Raw genomic sequence first — 19,615 nt, 5'->3', positions numbered from 1 at the left:
GAAAGGAAAGAATCCATCACACACCGACTAGGAAGGACTGCGGTGCTGGAAGAGAGGGGTTCAACTTTTCACTGAGGAAGTGTAATAATTAAACAGCATTATTTTTAAGAACAGATTAATAACATCACACTCTGAGATAGACTTGTCGACTGTGCAGATCGGATTTCTTTTTAAAAGAAGGATCGGGGATTCTTTGTAGAATATTTGATGAAATGGAAGACTGATCGTTTTTGATCTATCAGATTTTGATTTCAATATCTTCAACTCAGTTAGTGAATTTGTAACAGAGACTGCACACTGGCGCCCAGGTCTTTCTGTGGTTTCTAAGCAGTGACTTTTGGGGCTATGATTTCCAGAGATCGGTGAGTTCTATTGCATCGTGTGGCCTCGGCCCTGGGCGTCTGCCGACTCAGACTCTGGATCTCAGTTTGTAGAAGAAATCAAAGCAATCTGACGATGTCGTCCCGGCGCTGTGCAGGAGCCTTGGGTTCGGGTGTTGGCTCGGCTCTACTAGGGGTAGAAACACCTATGGGCGGCGAACCCACCAGAGAGCTCTTCGAGGCCTGCAGAAACGGGGACCTGGAGCGAGTGAAGAAGCTAATAAACCCAGAGAACGTGAACAGCAGGGACACGGCTGGCAGGAAATCTACACCGCTGCACTTCGCTGCAGGTAAAACAACGCAGGCCTCACGGGTGTGTGGCACTGGTGGAGGTCCACCCAAACGCTAGCGACCAAAAGCAATGTTTTAAATGAAACGAATTGCCGACATGATTAAACCACACGTAGTATTTACCGCACCTAGACCAAATATTACGTAGAAAAGTAGACTTGTGCATTACTATAATACTATAAAGTCGAAGACATTTTTGCCTGATATTGCAGGGATAGTATGTCATTGTTAATGTACAGTATGTGGTGAAAATGCTAATGACAATTCTAAAACCATTTCTGGTCTTGCAAAAACAGGATACCATGTGTATGCTTGTGTTTCTCGATTGTGTTGTATTTACATTGCATGTAAACACAATGTTCTCTATAATGGCTGCTGATGACAGTATTTTTATGTGCACTGCACTGGTGTTGACTCACAGTGTGAGTAATAATGCATTGCAGTGCATGACTCTGCCCTGTATTAAATTAAATAATAGGGCGTGAAGATTTCATCCAGGCCTATAACCGCCTACTGCTTCCACTGCAACCGGGCTGTCTGCTTTGTGGGATATTAAACAGTGTGTGCAACACATTCAAGTATACGCGTGAAAGCTTAACCACCAGTTGCGATTTATTTTAGTTCACTTGATCTCTGTGATGTATCAAGGTTAAGCAAGTGTTGGAGCAGTTAACAGCCACCTTTGTGTGCTTTTGCTGTAGAAATACTGTTCGTTTAATTGAAGTACAAAAAGACTTGTTTAGTATGTGTTTTTAATGCTGTCTTCTTGTCTGTCTGGTTCCTCCATCTACAGTACCTGGTTTCATTGCTCGGTTATTTTTTTTTCTCCCCCAAAGCATCTGTTCAAACTGGTAAAAGGAAGAAAAAAAAAACATCTGGGAATCCCTTCTTCAATTTGTTTTAACACTACGAGTGTCTTTTTTGAGTGTTAACGTAGGTTAATTTGCCCGCCAGCACATACAGTAAATGAACTTGGCAGACCATACCGTCATAACTGGTGCTGCAATTATCGGGTTATATTTAAGTGCTGCCTTTGCATGGAGTCAGTTGCACCCTCCATTTCTTATTTTGTAGATAACGGACTAGAATTTCAAAGAAAACAAAAAATCTAGAATGGAAGTGAAAATACTTGTTAATTACCTTGTTAGTTACATATTTGTCATTTTTGGATGCTCCATTATAGTTGAGTATTAAAATGGCAAATGTTTAATAATATCTTAAGCTTCTGGTGCCTGTTTATTGTATGTCACACTGTTTCAGGATTTGGCCGGAAGGACGTGGTTGATTATCTCCTTCAGAATGGTGCTAATGTCCACGCTTGCGATGACGGAGGCCTGATTTCTCTTCACAATGCCTGTTCCTTTGGTCACGCTGAAGTTGTCAATCTCCTGTTGCGGCATGGAGCCGACCCCAATTCAAGAGACAACTGGAACTACACACCCCTCCATGAGGCTGCCATCAAGGGCAAGATTGATGTGTGCATAGGTAGAGTATGATCTTAATAACTAACATATTGTTTACATCTGCCACTAGGGTTGAGTTGAAAGCAATTTGAAATAAATCCAGTTTGATTCCATCGCAGAAGAGCAAATTTGATCCAGCACAGTCACTGATGCAGATGCAAAATGACACGCAGTGTTTGGCAAAACTGGGATCTAAAACCAAAATTAAATAAATGGGGGGAGGGGAACAGTGGAGTACAAAACAACATATTGTATTATGTCTTAATTTAACATAATCATTTTGTCACAGTTCAACCTCTTAATTGTGTATATATAGTGCACAATACAGTTTTGAGCCCAAAGACCCCTTTTTATTTTGTACTTTTCTGTACTTTATAGTGGATATTTCCAATGTTAATGTATGAGTAATCGTAATGCTTCAGAATCCTGTATTTCATGGAATATTTTTTATTTCCTATAGTCCTTCTGCAGCATGGGGCTGATCCAACAATTCGCAACACAGATGGAAAGACTTCCTTTGACCTGGCAGACCCATCTGCTAAATCAGTCCTGACTGGTAAGTGCTATCTTGGCGGTCTAGGAGATTAAAAAAAAATTGTATAATGCAAAAATAAAGACAATAGAAAAGCTACATTGTTGAAATATGTCTCTGACTTTTTCACCTTGAGTGTGTTTTTGGTTTAAGTAAAAATTAAAAAACATCATCACCGCTTTTATAATCTTTAGCTAGTCATAGTCACTTTAAAGACACAGTCTTGTAAATAAATAAATGGCATAGCAGTAATGAACTTCTAGTTGGTATTGTAGAGAGGAGGAGCCGGTTGCAGCCTATGTGAAGAAGTCAAGCCATGTGAATTTCAAACCAAAGGTCAGGAATGTCATTAAGGCATGGGTGACTGGTCCTGAAGAACTATCCAAAACAATATATGGTACTGATTTAGTGGCAGCATGTCTTTATAGAAGGGAGGAATGTTGCCTGGGCAACATAGTTAGAACCTCTGCTCTTTATCAACATAGAGGATAAAGGATTTTTAAATTCCTACCTCTCATCTGAAGGACACAGTGGAACAACTGAATTTGCAAACCATATAGTTACTTTCATTGAATTTTGGTTCCTAAGGCAACAGAACTACAAATCCAGTCAGGTTTAAGGTTGTGCTGCACATAACATTTTTATTTATTTACAGGTGAATACAAGAAAGATGAGTTACTTGAAAGCGCAAGGTAAGTCACTGTTTTGACATGTTTATGTTCATTTCAGCTCAGTGTTTATTCAAGATTGTAATGAATATGAGAGTAAGTGGGGCCATGATAGTTGAAAGGTCATATTGTCACATGATTTGAGTGGAATGAGAGGTATACTCAGTACAGACACTGAGGATTTTCCAAATGAGCCCAAAGCAATTTCAAAACCAGGGAAAAGCAGACAGAAACGATAACCCAATATTGAATCAATAGAGCCCAAAACTGCTCAGAATTATTGCAAACCCCATAAATAAGGGAAGATTAAAAAAAAAATGTAAAAAAGCAATTACATTTATATTTGAATTTACTTGTATTTAGCCCATACTGACCCAGGTGTGTAAAAGTATTGTCTGGAGGGCTGTTCAATTTTTCCTAACATCCATATAGCTTAAGTCATTTGCCGTGTTTAACAGAATTGGAAAATGTGTCTCTCTGTGTTAAAGTTTAAATGTAGTTTACTGTATCTAGAGTTCAGCATGTTAATGCTAAACCCTTGTGTGCACTTATCTATGGTCAATAATTTTGGGGATGTCTCATGTAATACGCATTTTTCTTGTAGAAATGGAAATGAAGAAAAAATGATGGCTCTTCTTACACCATTAAATGTGAATTGCCATGCTAGTGATGGAAGAAAGGTATTTTTTTTTCTTTTTTTTTTTTCCCCATAAGAGGTTTGGCCCAAGGCTGCTGTTTGTGTTATCTCCACACTGTGACACAGATAAGCTTTTTTCCTATGCCTAGTCTCGTCACTTGAATTTGCATCCACCTATCTTGACCAGCTGTGCCAACATGGTGCATTATGGGATTGACTGCATATTTGGTATTTTTGTTTCTTTTCTTGTCGATGTATTAAGGTATTGAATGGATAGAATATTACAGTCATTTTGTTTAATTAAATTGATTGGTTTGTTAAAGAAGCTGTACATATCAAGAAGTACTGCAAGTCCTTTATCTATACACATGGATTGATTTTCAAAACAAACATGCTGCTTGTTTTACTGTGTTTCAGTCGACGCCGTTACATCTCGCTGCAGGATACAACAGGGTTAAAATTGTACAGCTGTTGCTGCAACATGGAGCTGATGTGCAAGCCAAGGATAAAGGGTAAGAACTCTTCCCACAAGCATTTCCTGTCTTGGAGATACTGCATACTGTGTACTTAATTTGTATTGTTTTATTGCAGGGATTTAGTGCCTCTTCACAATGCCTGTTCGTACGGACATTACGAAGTGACTGAACTGTTAGTAAAGGTCTGTATATCTGAAAATTACTTTTTTCCCCCCAATGGTATTATCAGTTCTGGTTGAAGCAGATATTCAAATCCGCACAATCAAATCCTTCTCTGAAACATTCCGCCTGCAGAGTTCTGCAGAGTTTGCAAACATAACATTGTGTTCTTGAAACATTAATTATAGGTCTGGAAAAATAAATATTTGGACAAAATGCAACTTAATGTTTGGAGAATTGAAGATTAAACATGTATAAAAGCCTAGGGGGAAAATTAGTGTCAGCATGTATGCAGATTTATTTGGAGTCAGCAGCTTGCTGTGTGATTTATTTGTAGATCCATAACGTTAGCCCAGCAGGTGTCACTGTTTGATAATAGTATGTGCTTCTGTTCAGTTAAGATCGTATGTTGCAGGATATTGGCTAGTGAAAGGCAGTGTTTATAATGTTAGTCTTTCCTGTTAATGTAATTTCAGCATGGTGCTTGTGTAAATGCAGTTGATCTTTGGCAGTTCACATCACTGCATGAGGCAGCCTCCAAGAATAGGGTAGAAGTGTGCTCCCTGTTGCTAAGTTATGGTGCTGATCCAACTCTCTTAAACTGCCACAATAAGAGTGCCCTTGATTTGGCACCTACAGCCCAGTTAAAGGAACGCTTGGCATGTAAGTACATAAAATATATATATACCAATAAATGTTAAAATTGAATACAACCTTTTTATATCCACCATATGCATACTGCTCTGGTTTTAATTTGGTTCCTGAAGCAGTATACTGTGAAATTAAAGTCCACTGTCTATATGAGAGATTTACAATGTAAACAGCATTGAGTGCATTGTATTTCAATATTTTAAATTGTCATAATTATGACCTCATTGTTGTACTGGTATGCTGAATGGTTAACATTATATTACTAAACACAGATGGAAAGCAGAATTTTAATGTGACTAAATGCTGAATCTTAACATATTTAGTTATTTTTCCTAGATGAGTTCAAAGGTCACACGTTATTGCAGGCTTCAAGGGAAACAGATGTTCCACGTATCAAGAAACACCTTACCTTGGATATAGTGAATTTCAAACACCCTCAGACGCACGAAACAGCACTGGTAAGAATCAATGTTTTAGTCCATAACCTTATTTTAAAGTAAATATGACTTCATATAAGCAATTTGTGGATACAAATGTAGAGTGGGTATTTACTGGAAAAGTCCTCATAATCTTTCAGTTTTCCATGGTTAAACTACACATTTACCATAGTTTAACATAGCTCTGGGATTTATCATGCTATCAGTATGCGTTATTACACTTTGCTATGCTGTTACTATGGGAGACTTTTATAAGGGACTATTATAGTTTTTTTTTTTCCTCAGATTATTGAATTTTTACACAAAGAAATCAAGACTAGTCAGCTCTGCTGTGTGTTGGAAGCCCTGCTTGATTTATTTAGCATGAAATGTTTTTCTCTCTTCATGACAGCACTGTGCAGCCTCTTCTCCCTATCCCAAGAGAAAGCAGGTGTGTGAGTTACTGCTGAGGAAAGGAGCCAATGTGAATGAGAAGACAAAAGAGTGAGTGCAGTTCAATGGAAATTGTAGTTTTGAAAATATTGGACTATTTATAATCCATCAACTTTTATGAAAGAGCAATGTGTTTGTTTAAGCATTTTGATGTCTTTTTTTTAATATTTTCAGTTTCTTAACACCACTTCATATGGCATCTGAAAAATCTCATAATGATGTTGTCGAGGTACTTGTAAAGCATGAAGCAAAAGTAAGTACAGTGCTTTAGTTATTACATTTTGGCCAGGAGAGGTAGTAACAATGCAAAATAGAATTTTATAAAAATAAATCTACAACAGCAATATTCTTTCCTTACCTTAGTACAACAACATATTGCACCTACTGTTGGAGGACTAGACTGGTGCTACAAATAGTTTAAATACATACCTGGCTGGCACTTTTGCAAATATTGTAAACTGAACTCTTCCTTTAGCATCTTATTGATTGTGCCAAATTCACAAAAGTAAAATCTTAACAACCAACTTTAAACATTGACAAAACAATGCAAGCACAGTTTGAACGCTCATAGTTTGGTCACTGTTATTTTGGCAGGTCAATGCCTTGGATCACCTTGGACAGACTGCTCTGCATAGGGCCGCCCACTGTGGCCATCTCCAGACCATCCGCTTGCTACTCAGTGCAGGCTGTGATCCCTTAATAGTGTCCCTGCAAGGCTTTTCAGCTTCCCAAATGGGCAATGAAAATGTGCAGCAAGTACTGCAAGGTAGGTGGACAGAATAATTACTAATCCCTACTGGGAATGAATTTCTATGGAACCGTGTTATCCAATTGTGATTAAACTAGGTTGGGACATCTTTTAGCTCAACTTCACCTTATCATTGACTTCTAAATCTACAGTCAAGTCCCACTTTAAATTCAGAAGTAGCCTGGTACCATCAGGACTTCAGGATATGATTTTGAATTCTTGCTGTTCTTGTTCTTCACTGGAGACCTACATACAGGTATTGGGCTCCACTTAAATTTGCAGATCATGATAATGTGTTATTTCTGTTATATCGTTTTTATACTGAAGGCACAAACTATTTAGTTAGATATCCTATCCTAGTCCCTGTAGGATATGAAAAACTTAAGAAAATAGTCCTTGTTCAAAAGAAGGTACTTTTTTTTTTGTTTGTTTATCAGAAGGAGTGCTAATTGGAAACTCTGACAGCGATCGGCAGTTGCTTGAAGCTGCAAAATCTGGAGATTCAGAAGTCGTTAAGGTAATGATTTTATTCACTGGGCAGGCTCTGTATTTAACACCTACAACCACGGGGCAGATTTTCTTACGAAATAACTCCTTGTGCAACATGACCTTTGGCTACATACAAAAAGGGGATAATGGATAAAGAACCAAAAGGCATAGACCTATTTAAAATGTTATATTTTTGGCATGTCGTGCCGTTGCACTCTCACGTTGCATACAAAATGGGATAGCAGTGTGATGAAATCCTTAAAGGCTCCATAGAACAGTCAGTTGCAAGATTTTAGTTTTGCTCCTATAAGCTGTGTGTACACTTGAGCTGTGACCAAGCCTACTTGTTTTCCTCCAATTTAGTTTATGTATTCATGTGTTAAGTCCCAAATTGGGTTTTTTATTTCGTTGCCACCATGTGGGGATCTTATGCTTTAAAACAGGCCATTATACTCCTATGGGGAGAGTTGTTATTTTCACATCTTGTATCAACAGAGGCTGTGAGATTGATGGCATTTATTTCTCTCTCAGTGTTGGACGGTCCCAGTTTGGGGATACTGATTGAATTATGCACATATTTAGAGGTGAACTCTTGGCTGCACGACCAGGGGATTTCCTGTAGGATTCTGGGAAGGAGAAGCAAGTCTCCTCTCACATAATGCAAGGACTCTTTAGGGGCTACGTTTACATGTACACAAACTGAAAACGTGAGAGGCATGGCAACATACAATAAAAGTGCATAGTTAACCAGAGAATTCACAGCTAACAGAGCATCTTTGTTCCTCCAGAAACTTTGCACCCTCCAGAATGTTAACTGCAGAGACATCGAGGGACGGCTTTCCACACCTCTCCACTTCGCTGCAGGCTACAACAGAGTTGCCGTGGTTGAGTACTTACTGCAGCATGGTGCAGACGTGCACGCAAAAGATAAGGGGTAAGGACATGTTTTTTGCCAGTACTTAAAAACCATCATACATTATTGCAGTTTTTGTTTGACATACTAAGACTGGTAGACCTATGTCGGACCATATCAGTCATTACAATTTTCCCATTCCGGTCCGTCAAAAGACGTCAAGCACAGGTCTCTAGTCGTTTTTTCTCTGGAAAAAGCAGAGAAAACCTTTCAATGGCCGAGTGAGATAGATAGGAGCCGAGAGAAGCAGAAAAAAAAATAGTAAAAAGGGGCGGATCTGAGCAATACACAGAGGCCTAGAGAGCAATATGCCATAGACCTAACATGGACACAAGAACAAGATAGCTGCTTCCGCATCTAGCGCTCAAAGAACATCACAGACATTTGCAGAGCTTTTGGAGATGTTATCTTAATAAAATAATTACTTGGATTGCATTATTGAGGTGTTTGGTGGTAAAACGAGTGATCAGGAGAGGTTTTATCAGTATGCACTACTATGAAGAGGTATGTAATAAATACAGAGAACAAAGGGTGGGGCTTGGCTAGAGATGCAATACTCTGTCCTGTTGGTATGCAGCACCTTTTAAACCTGTTTTACTATGAAAATAAGTTCGACCTGACGCGCCTGACAGACGCTGAATAAATTGACCGCTAAGGGTTAAATATGTTACTGCCAACGGCATCCAGTAATCCTACTAATAAGTAGGTGCTTGAGTCACTTGAGAAGCTGTTATAAGCAAGAGTGACTGAATATAATTCACTTTTTAAACTGTGGTAAAAAAACACTTTGTTTTAAAACAGCTTTGACTAAAACATTTTGGCATTGGGAAAATATCATGTCATTTCATATTTTTGTACTCTCCATCCTTTGCAGTGGTCTGGTTCCATTGCACAATGCGTGCTCCTATGGGCACTATGAAGTAGCAGAGCTGCTGGTGACACACGGGGCTGTAGTCAACGTGGCTGATTTGTGGAGGTTCACCCCTCTGCATGAGGCTGCAGCCAAAGGAAAATATGAGATCTGCAAGCTGTTGCTTCAGGTACTTCTTTTTTGGCAATCCATAGTCAACATATAATCTTATATTAGGATCTCGCAGAATAGAAATCACTCGCTACATATTCATTCAAATGAAAGAAAAATAATGTGACACTACATTTAAATTGGTGGCAGTGAAGAGACTTGACTTAATCAAGAAAGAAAAGGATATTCCCATAACTGTTTGTAATTTTAGGCTGCGTTGATCAAAACACTTTTGCTGTCACTCTGAATCCTAAATTAATTTCTGCGATAATGAGCCTGGGCCTTCCCTTGGGCCATAATCATTGTCGACATCTGTGTTTGGTTTTATTCAGATACAAATTTACCTCATGGGTACTTTAATAGTCAAATGTTTTGGCTACTGTGTTTAATTGCTGTAAGATAAATACAGTGATGTGCTGCTGTTGCTTGATTTACTTTGCTTCTATTCACAGCATGGGGCTGACCCTATCAAAAAGAACAGAGACGGGAACACCCCTCTGGACTTGGTGAAGGATGGGGATACGGACATCCAGGACCTTCTTAGAGGTGATGCCGCTTTATTGGACGCTGCAAAGATGGGCTGTTTAGCCAGGGTTAAGAAGCTCTGTAGCCCTGAAAATGTCAATTGCAGAGATACACAAGGCAGGCATTCAACACCATTGCATTTGGCAGGTCAGTGCTCTGAAAAGCCACTGTCTTTATCTGATCAATTTTTTGCAAATGGCCTAGAATAGCATTGTATTTTTATACGAAACCCAATGATTAGATTTTAATTATGATGCTATACTTCTAGTGGGTTTAAAAAAAAAAACAGTATGAAATAACAAACATTAATCTATTTGGATTATTTAACACGAATACTGTATAAAATAAAATTTAAAAAAAGTTGATTTGTTTTATGTTACTTTTTAAAAGTCGCTATAAGAATAGTGGCAAAGCAACTATTTTATTTATTTATTTATTTTACTAGTTTGCGATGATTCAGCTTTTTGCTTTTGTTTGAAATGTTTTTAGTGGAAGGGTACTACTCGATTTGTATAGCATTCATAAAGTGTTACAGATAATTCAATTTATAGTTAAGTTAGAAAGTGCTTACAACCCATTAAAGCAGGGAGGCGCAAGGTCCTCAAGGTTCAGAGCCCTCCTGGCCTTTGCTCCGCCTGTACCTTAAATGACTTCATCTTGCTTGTGTACCCAAGTATGGTTGTACGATTCGTTGGCACGCTCAGTATATATAATTCACTGATATAATACTGATGCAATGATGCACGGCAGTCGGGTAAGTCCTTCTCACTTATCTTCTACTTTGTGTGCTCTCCGTTTACTAGCTGGGTATAACAATCTAGAGGTGGCTGAGTACCTGCTGCAGCACGGAGCTGAAGTCAACTCCCAGGACAAGGGAGGCCTCATCCCATTGCATAACGCAGCTTCTTATGGGGTGAGTAGCAAGCTTTCTAAAGCAGAACTGGCGAAAGCCTTTTGTGAGACATGTCTGTAATTGCTTTTAAGTTATGTCAGGCAAAATATATTAAAGTGCAGAATTTCAATGTGGCCCAAAGGGATGTGAATGTTATCTGCCATTTTCAATTCATGTATTGTAGTAACATTTAAGAAAATCTGTAGTGCTTTTGCTAGTTAGTATGTTCTAATTCTGCATGGGTACACAGGAAAACTTTGTTAGGACCAGTTGACCTTGGTACCCTACCCATGATATGAAACAACCTTATTAAAAATGTTTAATGCATGGCCTGATACAGTTCTTGTAATTCTGTTGTTAGTTCGAAATCTTAGACATAATAAAATATGGGATTCTACATTTAATTGAGTAATTTAACCCTATTCTCCCGTCATTTAATTTTATGGCAAACCTGTCAGAAGGACAGCATTCTGATTTCTGACCGTTGTACTGAGCTGACGGTTTTGTGTCTTATGTTTTTAGACCAGGTACACACGCATATGTATTTGTAAAAGTTCCAAATCGGTGCTTACAAAGTCAATCCTGAACCACTTTGTCCCTTCAGTGTTCGTTTATAATAAAGCTTAACTGTGGTTCCAGGGGGGTAAGGGTTAAGTTACTAAAAAAGGGAAATTAAAGGTAGAGAAAGCACAAGCGATTGCATACATGTGTTTCATTTGCAGCATGTGGATGTGGCAGCTTTGCTGATCAAGTACAACGCATGTGTGAATGCCACAGATACATGGGCCTTCACCCCCCTACACGAGGCAGCCCAGAAAGGCAAGACCCAGCTGTGTGCCCTCCTGTTAGCACACGGGGCCGATGCGTCTCTGACAAACCAGGAGGGGCAGTCACCGCTGGATCTTGTGACGGTATTAGTGACGTCTCAGTGCTGTCCTACCGAGCTCGGTACAATGCTTCAGGGAAATGCAGGATTGACAATTAACGTCACCCGAGCATTGCCAAAAAATATAGTGTGTTGGTAAATTACATTTCTTCTTGTATTGGATTCTGTTTCTCAAAGCCAGTAATCAAATAAAAAGATTCACAGCCTGGGTCAAAGTATCAAAAAATAATGTCCTAAAGTGAAGGAATTGGCAGCAAATTTTGATCCTGTGAGGCTTAAGTATCCCTAGCAATATTAGATGGGAATGTCAACAGTTTCTTTAGTTAATGTAGCATTCTATTGCTACAGCCTTTAGTTGAGAAATCACTTTAAAAAGGTAGAATAGTCAGGAGTTTGAGTTTTTTCATTTCTTTAGCAGAACTTTTTGATAGTTAGGTGGTCTTTCACACCTTACTGTAAACCTTTTTAAGAAGTTCGAATGACAGAGAACAAGTCTTTTGACAGTCATGACTGGTGGAAAAGGATTGGCTGCTTGGCTCCATACATCCCATTGCCTATGTCATTCTTTGGAAACTCAGACAACATACTGGTCCAGTAGTTAATACATATAACATGTGTGTTTAGTTACTGTACTTCAGTAGCCTTCATTGTTATGTTTATTTTTTCCTTCCTTCATATCTTGTCTTCAGACGGACGATGCCAGAGCTTTGTTAACAGCAGCCATGCCTCCTTCAGCCCTGCCATCCTGCTACAAGCCCCAGGTTATCAGTGTGGCTGCAACATCAGCCGCGCCGGTCTCTGCCCTCGCCTCTATTCCATCCAGCCCTGCCACCCTGTCTGCAGCCAGCAGCCTGGATAACCTGTCCATGGGCTTCCCCGAGCTACCTATCCTGATAGGGAGCAGTGGGGCAGAGGGCACTGTGAGGCCAGACAAGAAAGAACAGGGTAAGACGATCATGGAACAGCACCTTGGTGGTTTTACCCACACCACCTTTAACAAACCCAGTAGTGTACAATTGATTTATGGTACCAGTAAGTAAACAATGTGTGCATAAAAAGGTCTCCAATTGGTTTAATATGTGCACAAAAACTTATGTTGGTGCATAGCAGTTTATTTTTTACCTCCCATTTTCTATTACAATAATGTGTTATTTTCCTAACCCAACTTTCAAACCAGAATGCATTAAAAAGTAGCTTGTCTTCAGTGGTGTTTTATTATACCACTTTAGACCACCAATAGAGCCTTACAAATGTTCTAAACTCTCCATGCATTGCAGGTGTGATTTGATTCATGTTTTACTATTTTATACTTGGATATAGTTTGGATTTATGACAACTAACCTGCATTTGTTTTCAGTGGACCATACATTTTATAGTACATCATTTGTTTTTATAAGGCATTGACTATATCAACCTTAATCTATATCTTTTTCATTTCCAGTTACTGTGGTAGACATGAATATCAAACAGTTTTTGAAGAACCTTTCTCTTGAGCATCTTTTAGAAATCTTTGAAAGAGAGCAGGTAAACACAATGCTGTATATCTTGATTTCATTTTAAAGCCAGAGCCACACTTGGGGAAATATGAACTGGCAGATTGTGGGCTGATGTGTGGACAATATGATTGCTAATCACTTGGCACAAAGTTGCTAAGGTGTTGGTTTTAAAGGCTTTAGAATTCAGTCTAGTAATAGATCATTATAAAACAATTTGAATTGATACTGATGTAAATAGAGTAGCTGAATACATTTTTTCAAGCAGCAGTTGAGCAGAGATTCATTTTATGAGAGCACTTGTAAGGAATTCTGCATTTCAGTAGCCTGGTCTTGTAATTTGTTACTATGGTCTGTAGTCCTTATCTCATCCCCATTAGAAAAATGTGACTAATTAATGTGTTCTCCATTCAAATTGAAATTAAGTTTTGGGCTTTATAGTTAAGTAGGTACTACAGTATAACATTTTCAACTCATACGCCCAAATGCAGAAGATTGGTTACATGTGGAAATTATGTTTTTTTATATCGCTACTACACATGTAACCAAGTAATCTTATGTATTAATATGATGTGTTTGTATTGATGTGAATATTAAGAGAAGTCATACTTCTGTGTATTAAGCAATACTGAAAGTTTGGTTAAGAAATGGATCTTGGATTTGCAGATCACTCTGGATGTATTGGTTGAAATGGGCCACCAAGAATTGAAAGAAATTGGAATCAATGCTTACGGACATCGGCATAAAATCATCAAAGGAGTCGAAAGGCTAATAGCTGTACAACAAGGTACAGTATAGTCTCAAATACCAGTTCTAATACCTAAAGGCTGAAAAGGTTCTCTTCTAAAAACTTGTGGAATATGTCTTTAAATATGAGTAAAAAAATATTCAGAGTAATTAACATGTTAATATAGTTGTTCTGTTATAATTTGTAGTAGACCCAATTGATCATGTTTAAGTTACTGGACATTACTGATAGATAGAAACAAAATTAACACTAAAATCTATTAATGATGTAAATGATATACTGTATAGCATGTTCCAGTTAATAACTCTGTCTGTATGTACAGTAAAATATAAATGGATTGTTTTTAAATACTTGTTCTAGGTTTGAACCCATATCTAACACTGAACACTGCAAACAGTGGGACAATCCTTATAGACCTTGCACGTGATGACAAAGAGTTCCAGTCTGTGGAAGAGGAGGTGGGTGAGAAGATGAGAATTCTGGTTGGATTAACAGATTTTAGTTCAATTTAAACCAAGGTCAAAGTAAACTGAACTGTTAAAAATCTGTTTCTGTGTGGCAGACATAAGAAGTCCTACTGTGCATTTGTAACGTGTATTGTAAACCAGAAGTGTGTTCTTTCAACAGTTGCAGAGCACAATACGAGAACACAGAGACGGGGGCCACGCGGGGGGAGTTTTCAACAGATACAACATCATAAAGGTAAACGAAATAATCCCTGAGAATTCTTTGTTACCACTGAAATCCCCAAGACTTTTACAGTCTTCAGTTGTAAGAACTGTATCACGAAAAGTGCTGCCTTGAAACTTGATTAATGTTCTTCAACACTAGAACAACCGGATTTTCAAACTACCTAGAACTGCTGCGCGGGTCACTTTGACCCGTACATTTTTAAAGTGCTTCATTATGAAAATGAAAGACATGCTATCGGATACAACTGAAAAGTTTTATTCATGAGCATCATATCTAACATTTGCATCGCAGAAACACTATTTAAATGTAAAATTAAACATAAAAGGCTTTATTTTCAAAATGAGCACATATACAGCACGACTACAAACTAAACAAAAAAAATATAATAAAATATACATTTCAAAAGAAACATGTATGTACATATAACCGTGTTCGGATGAAAACAAGTATATGTGTACACAAAACTGTAAAACCAAAATCATTGTTTCTAATACTACATGAAAAGTAAATATAACACTGCTTTCGGTATGACAGCTGCATTGTACTCTATGGAGGAGCGTACGCGTCTGCCAGCTGACTGTGCCTGCATCCAGGAGCTGTGCTGTAAACACAGACGCAGTAACTTTGAACACTGTTGTGTAAACATGTGTAAACTATAAACACGTGTAAACTAGTACATACAAACATACAAACCTGTAAAACTAAAAAGTAATATAAAAAAAAAAGAATATATAACATGCGTTTTATATTAGGCACATAAGTTGTTATCCTATCTGCCATTTCAGTTTCCTGTATGCATCTTGAGTGCAGCTTGCTGTATTCCAATCAAAGTGACTACTTTCAAGATAAAACATATCCTTCTGATCTATTCCCAGTTTGTGGAACAAAACAAAGGATTGATGTCTCCCAGGTACATTGAAAAATAAGCAATAGACTTTCCCTGAGTTGGCATCTTGACAAATCCATCTCTGTCTTGTAGTCAGCCTACAAACAAATAAAGGCTTTAAATAAAAATTAAAAAAAAAAAACATGGAGGAGGCGTGTCTTGTTTGTTGCATTTACAAAAAAATATATAGAATATTTTACATTATATAAAAAAAAAGACATGTATTGTAAAGCATGGGTCACATTGACCCAAGTGGCGGTTCTAGGTAGAACTGTTTATAACGTTATCATTTTTGTGATTCTGGCTGTCAAACACAGTCAGGATATTTAATTCATATATTTAGGAAAAGTAATAAACGGACATACCCATACGATTTACAACAGAAGAGTAATTAACATTTTAAATGCAAAATGGGTCAAACTGACCCGCATGGTGGTTCTAGTGGTAAACTCCTGCTTTAAACAATGGAAATAAGAAAAAAGTAAAAACCTCACCTGCTTTCTTTTAATTCCAGATACAAAAAGTTTGCAATAAAAAGCTATGGGAGAGGTATACTCACCGCAGGAAGGAAGTTTCTGAGGAAAGTCCAATCCATTCTAATGAAAGGATGCTGTTCCATGGTAAGTGTAAGATCTGGACTATAATACGTTAATGTGTTCAGGTTAGTGTCAAAACTTGCCCTTTTGACATAAAAAATACATATGGTCACACCAGCTGGTGTCACAGACCGTGAACAGCACTAATATTGAACTACCTTACCTGGTAACATTAGTTAGTCATAAGAAATATAAACTAATGTGAAAACATACAACTGTTCATCGCTACAGACCCTCTTGCATCTGTTCTATATATCATTAGCACGGGTTTAGTGATGTTGTATTTTTTTTACCTGCAGGCTCTCCATTCGTGAATGCAATTATCCATAAGGGTTTTGATGAAAGGCATGCATACATTGGAGGGATGTTTGGAGCTGGAATATATTTTGCAGAAAACTCATCCAAAAGCAATCAGTATGTGTATGGAATTGGGGGAGGCACTGGGTGCCCAGTACACAAGGATAGGTCTTGCTATATTTGCCAGAGGTAAGTAATACTTTATATTAAGTAAGATCCCTGAGGGCTTCAGTAAATCCACAACTTGACTTTCAAACACATTATCTCTCAAATGTACAGACTCAATTTGTGATGTTATATAAACTACTTAGGCATTATTTGTCAGTGTTGTGTAACTTTGATTTCCGTATGATGGTCAAATTTAGATACTGGCTTTGTTTGTCACAAAGCTTTATTCTGTGATTCCCTGGGTCATGTTTGATAATACGTATAGGCTCCCAAAACCATTTTCTATTTAAAAAAAAAAAAAAAAAAAAAAAAAAAGAAAAACTCTTGGCTACAAATGAGACATTGGTATGTTTTGTATCGTATGATGCAGCTAGGAGAGGTTTGTCAAGAAGTTTTCAAAACTAATAATATTTCGACTTTTGTATATTTTCAAATTAAAAAGATTGTTCTACCTGTTGTGCTCCCTTTTCAGGCATTTGCTGTTCTGTCGTGTAACCCTGGGAAAGTCATTCCTGCAGTTCAGCGCAATGAAAATGGCTCACTCCCCGCCAGGGCACCACTCAGTTACTGGCAGACCCAGTGTCAATGGACTGGCTTTGGCAGAGTATGTTATTTACAGAGGAGAGCAGGTACGTGTTGAAGTAGTGTCTAAATGTGTCTCTACATATGTGATACTGAGTTCAGACTTCGTATTGAATAGTTTCAGAATAACCTTTCAGGGTATCTGAATGGTACTGCTAGGGCCCAGTTAATTGTGTTTTATGTTTTACTTTTTTAGGCTTATCCAGAATATATAATAGCATATCAAATTATAAAGCCAGAGCCAGCAGCTGAAGGATAAAGAAAGAGAGACTACAAGGATTTCTACGTGGCAACAGAATTGACCCAAACCATTCTTATTTGAGTGTTTACAAATGTCAAGTATGCAAGCCTGGTTGAAGACTTTAAGAATGTGACAAGCATAAACAGCTAACACCTTGCATGAGAAATCTTTATACAATGTATAAAATAACTTTTTTCTTCTCAAATGCTTGTTTTGAGTTTCAGCACTTTAATAACTGACACCATTCCTTTAACAAAAAAAACAAAACAAAGTGTATTGATTTTCCTGGATCAAAGAAGATTTGCCCAAGGACAATTTGAATCTCTGGTATGAGTAAACTGTACAGTTTCTATGGTGACCCAGTAGTGATCATGGAACGCACTTGATTCTGGTACCCAGTCATGCACCCAGCACAGCATAACGGTGTACTATTTTTTTTGTTTGTTTGTAAAATGGTTGTAAATAAGAGTTTTCTACTAGCATGGTAACTTATTTACACTGCTTTTTTTCTGTCTCAGAACTAACCAACTTACAAAAAGCTTTCAAGATAACATCTGATAAAAATAAGGTAGATTTGCTTTCATACCTACATACACAACCGGTACTAAACTATTTCAGCCTTTCTACCTATTGGACTGGCCTCACTATATTGTTCATTTTATGTTTACCTTTTTCAGCCATAGCTTTGACAACTGGTTAACTGAGAGCATAAACCCCAAACGACCCTTATCATCCATCTTAATTAATGTAAAAAAAAAAAAAAAACTTCTAATGCAGTTGGTTCAAATGACATTTGAATTAATGTTATTTAAAATATCAATAACATTAAATAATGTTATTGATATTTTCTAGTCACCTGAGTAAGCTGCGTCTATTTGTTTTCATATTACCTGCTCAGACCCTGGTTGCTGGAATTTGCCGCCTATCTCAGCTTCCCTATTCTGGAAACTAACGCACAAGACTACCCTATTCCAGTAGCTGGAGTAAGGAAATATCATTAAAATGGCAGTTATTTGGATAACCGCAGTTGGACTGACTTAATTGCAAAAATCAAAAAAAGATGTAAAATGAGCTTTAAAGGTAATTGCTATTTAACACTGTTGTAAAGCATGGAAACTGCTTTGCGATGGAATCACTTCTTCAATTTATTCATCCTGTGGACAAGGAATACAACTTCTACTTTTTCAAGAACATTACACTTTTCACACAGATCCTCCCCCCCCCCCAATAGGACTGCAGTTATATTGATAGTGAGCCTGCATAGTGAAAAAAATCAGTTTGTACCCCAGGGTTTTTTCAAATTCAGAATCAAAATTTGACACTTCATGTTTTACTGATACTCAATTAGGAAAGAGTTTTGACAGTATGCATTGCGTTCTTATTCTGTGTGGATGAGAAACAAAAATATTTTTAATTGACCAGAGTGTGGAGGGGAAATGTACATACTATACTGCCTGGCAGATGATATGCATTATGTAAGGTGTTAGCATGACACAGTATTAAAAATGTATGGTACCATAGAATCATTTATGAACTGGTGGTTTGCATGTTTTCTTTTACTGGTTGTCAATTTTGTGGCATTGGAAACAACAGTATTTATGGAGTTAGAAGTTTTATAATCATTGCACAAGCCGCCGGGTGAGAGGGAAATGTGTAACACATTCAATAACTGAATAAAATCATTGTATCACTAGTGGTTTTGTTTTATTACTTCTTTTGTTCTATTTCATTTGTGTTATTCTACTTCATTTATGTGAGGATTGAACTTTATTCTGGATGTGAAACACTTGTGTCCCTTGATATGTCTTGGCCACATCATGTTTAACTGGGTTTAGATTACCTAAACAAAGAGAGTATCCAAATCTGGGATGTAAGAGGTACCTGGCTGTCACATGTTTTTGCTTTTATGTAGAGAACTTTTATCTAATTGCAATGATTATATGTCCGTCCATACATATACACATATTAAATGTTGACGAAGATCCTAGTGATCTATTTTTTCATGATACTGGTCGCGCTAGTGTTGGGTATGTCTGTTGCTGAGTATGCTTGTTTATCGATGCGCTTTCAATCCATATATCGAGCAAGTTTATAAATTACTCTGTAAAATTGCTACAAAAATAGTAGCGATATAAGGGCAAAAAATAGTTTTCCATCCACTGCATATTCTAGCGAGACAAAGGGAGTCCCTTGTGACGTTTCGTGATGTCATAGCCTGATTTGCAAGTGTTGCTACGTTTTCAGGTTGTTCGCAAAAAATCTACTCGAGGTGATTTTCCTTCTTTTTATTTTTTTTTTTTTTTTACTCGTT

The 19,615-nt window shown here is 37.6% G+C and overlaps 1 protein-coding gene across 4 annotated transcripts; it reads left to right on the top strand.

The window, feature by feature from the left end:
• On the top strand, nucleotides 1-18,997 carry LOC121321853 (poly [ADP-ribose] polymerase tankyrase-2-like). Of its 4 annotated transcripts, none has more exons than XM_041261143.1 (27): nucleotides 1-670; nucleotides 1,932-2,156; nucleotides 2,595-2,690; nucleotides 3,322-3,358; nucleotides 3,939-4,014; nucleotides 4,389-4,483; nucleotides 4,563-4,629; nucleotides 5,083-5,269; nucleotides 5,594-5,715; nucleotides 6,086-6,177; nucleotides 6,301-6,379; nucleotides 6,721-6,892; nucleotides 7,315-7,391; nucleotides 8,152-8,297; nucleotides 9,151-9,316; nucleotides 9,750-9,969; nucleotides 10,626-10,735; nucleotides 11,437-11,625; nucleotides 12,290-12,545; nucleotides 13,042-13,124; nucleotides 13,760-13,880; nucleotides 14,202-14,299; nucleotides 14,469-14,543; nucleotides 15,935-16,040; nucleotides 16,316-16,502; nucleotides 16,954-17,110; nucleotides 17,260-18,997. In XM_041261143.1, exons 1-27 carry the CDS (start codon nucleotides 457-459, stop codon nucleotides 17,320-17,322), a joined length of 3,516 nt encoding a protein of 1,171 aa, XP_041117077.1. In that variant the 5' UTR covers nucleotides 1-456; the 3' UTR covers nucleotides 17,323-18,997. The 4 variants fall into 4 exon arrangements, with proteins under 4 accessions (XP_041117077.1, XP_041117079.1, XP_041117078.1 ...); XM_041261144.1 differs by having other exon boundaries at nucleotides 2-670; nucleotides 7,312-7,391; nucleotides 9,750-9,843; XM_041261141.1 differs by having other exon boundaries at nucleotides 2-670; nucleotides 7,312-7,391.
• The last annotated feature ends 618 nt before the right edge of the window (nucleotides 18,998-19,615 follow it).

The sequence above is a fragment of the Polyodon spathula genome, chromosome 10 (genome assembly GCF_017654505.1).
Source record: "Polyodon spathula isolate WHYD16114869_AA chromosome 10, ASM1765450v1, whole genome shotgun sequence".
Lineage (NCBI taxonomy): Eukaryota > Metazoa > Chordata > Actinopteri > Acipenseriformes > Polyodontidae > Polyodon > Polyodon spathula.
The sequence above is the reverse complement of the archived record's forward strand: the minus strand, read 5'-3'. Positions and strand labels throughout refer to the sequence as shown.

Coding starts and splice junctions, on each gene's coding strand:
- LOC121321853 (XM_041261141.1), top strand. CDS start 457: ATGTCGTCCCGGCGCTGTGCAGGAGCCTTGGGTTCGGGTGTTGGCTCG. Junction 4,630..5,082: donor TGACTGAACTGTTAGTAAAG/GTCTGTATATCT, acceptor ATGTAATTTCAG/CATGGTGCTTGTGTAAATGC. Junction 5,270..5,593: donor GTTAAAGGAACGCTTGGCAT/GTAAGTACATAA, acceptor TATTTTTCCTAG/ATGAGTTCAAAGGTCACACG.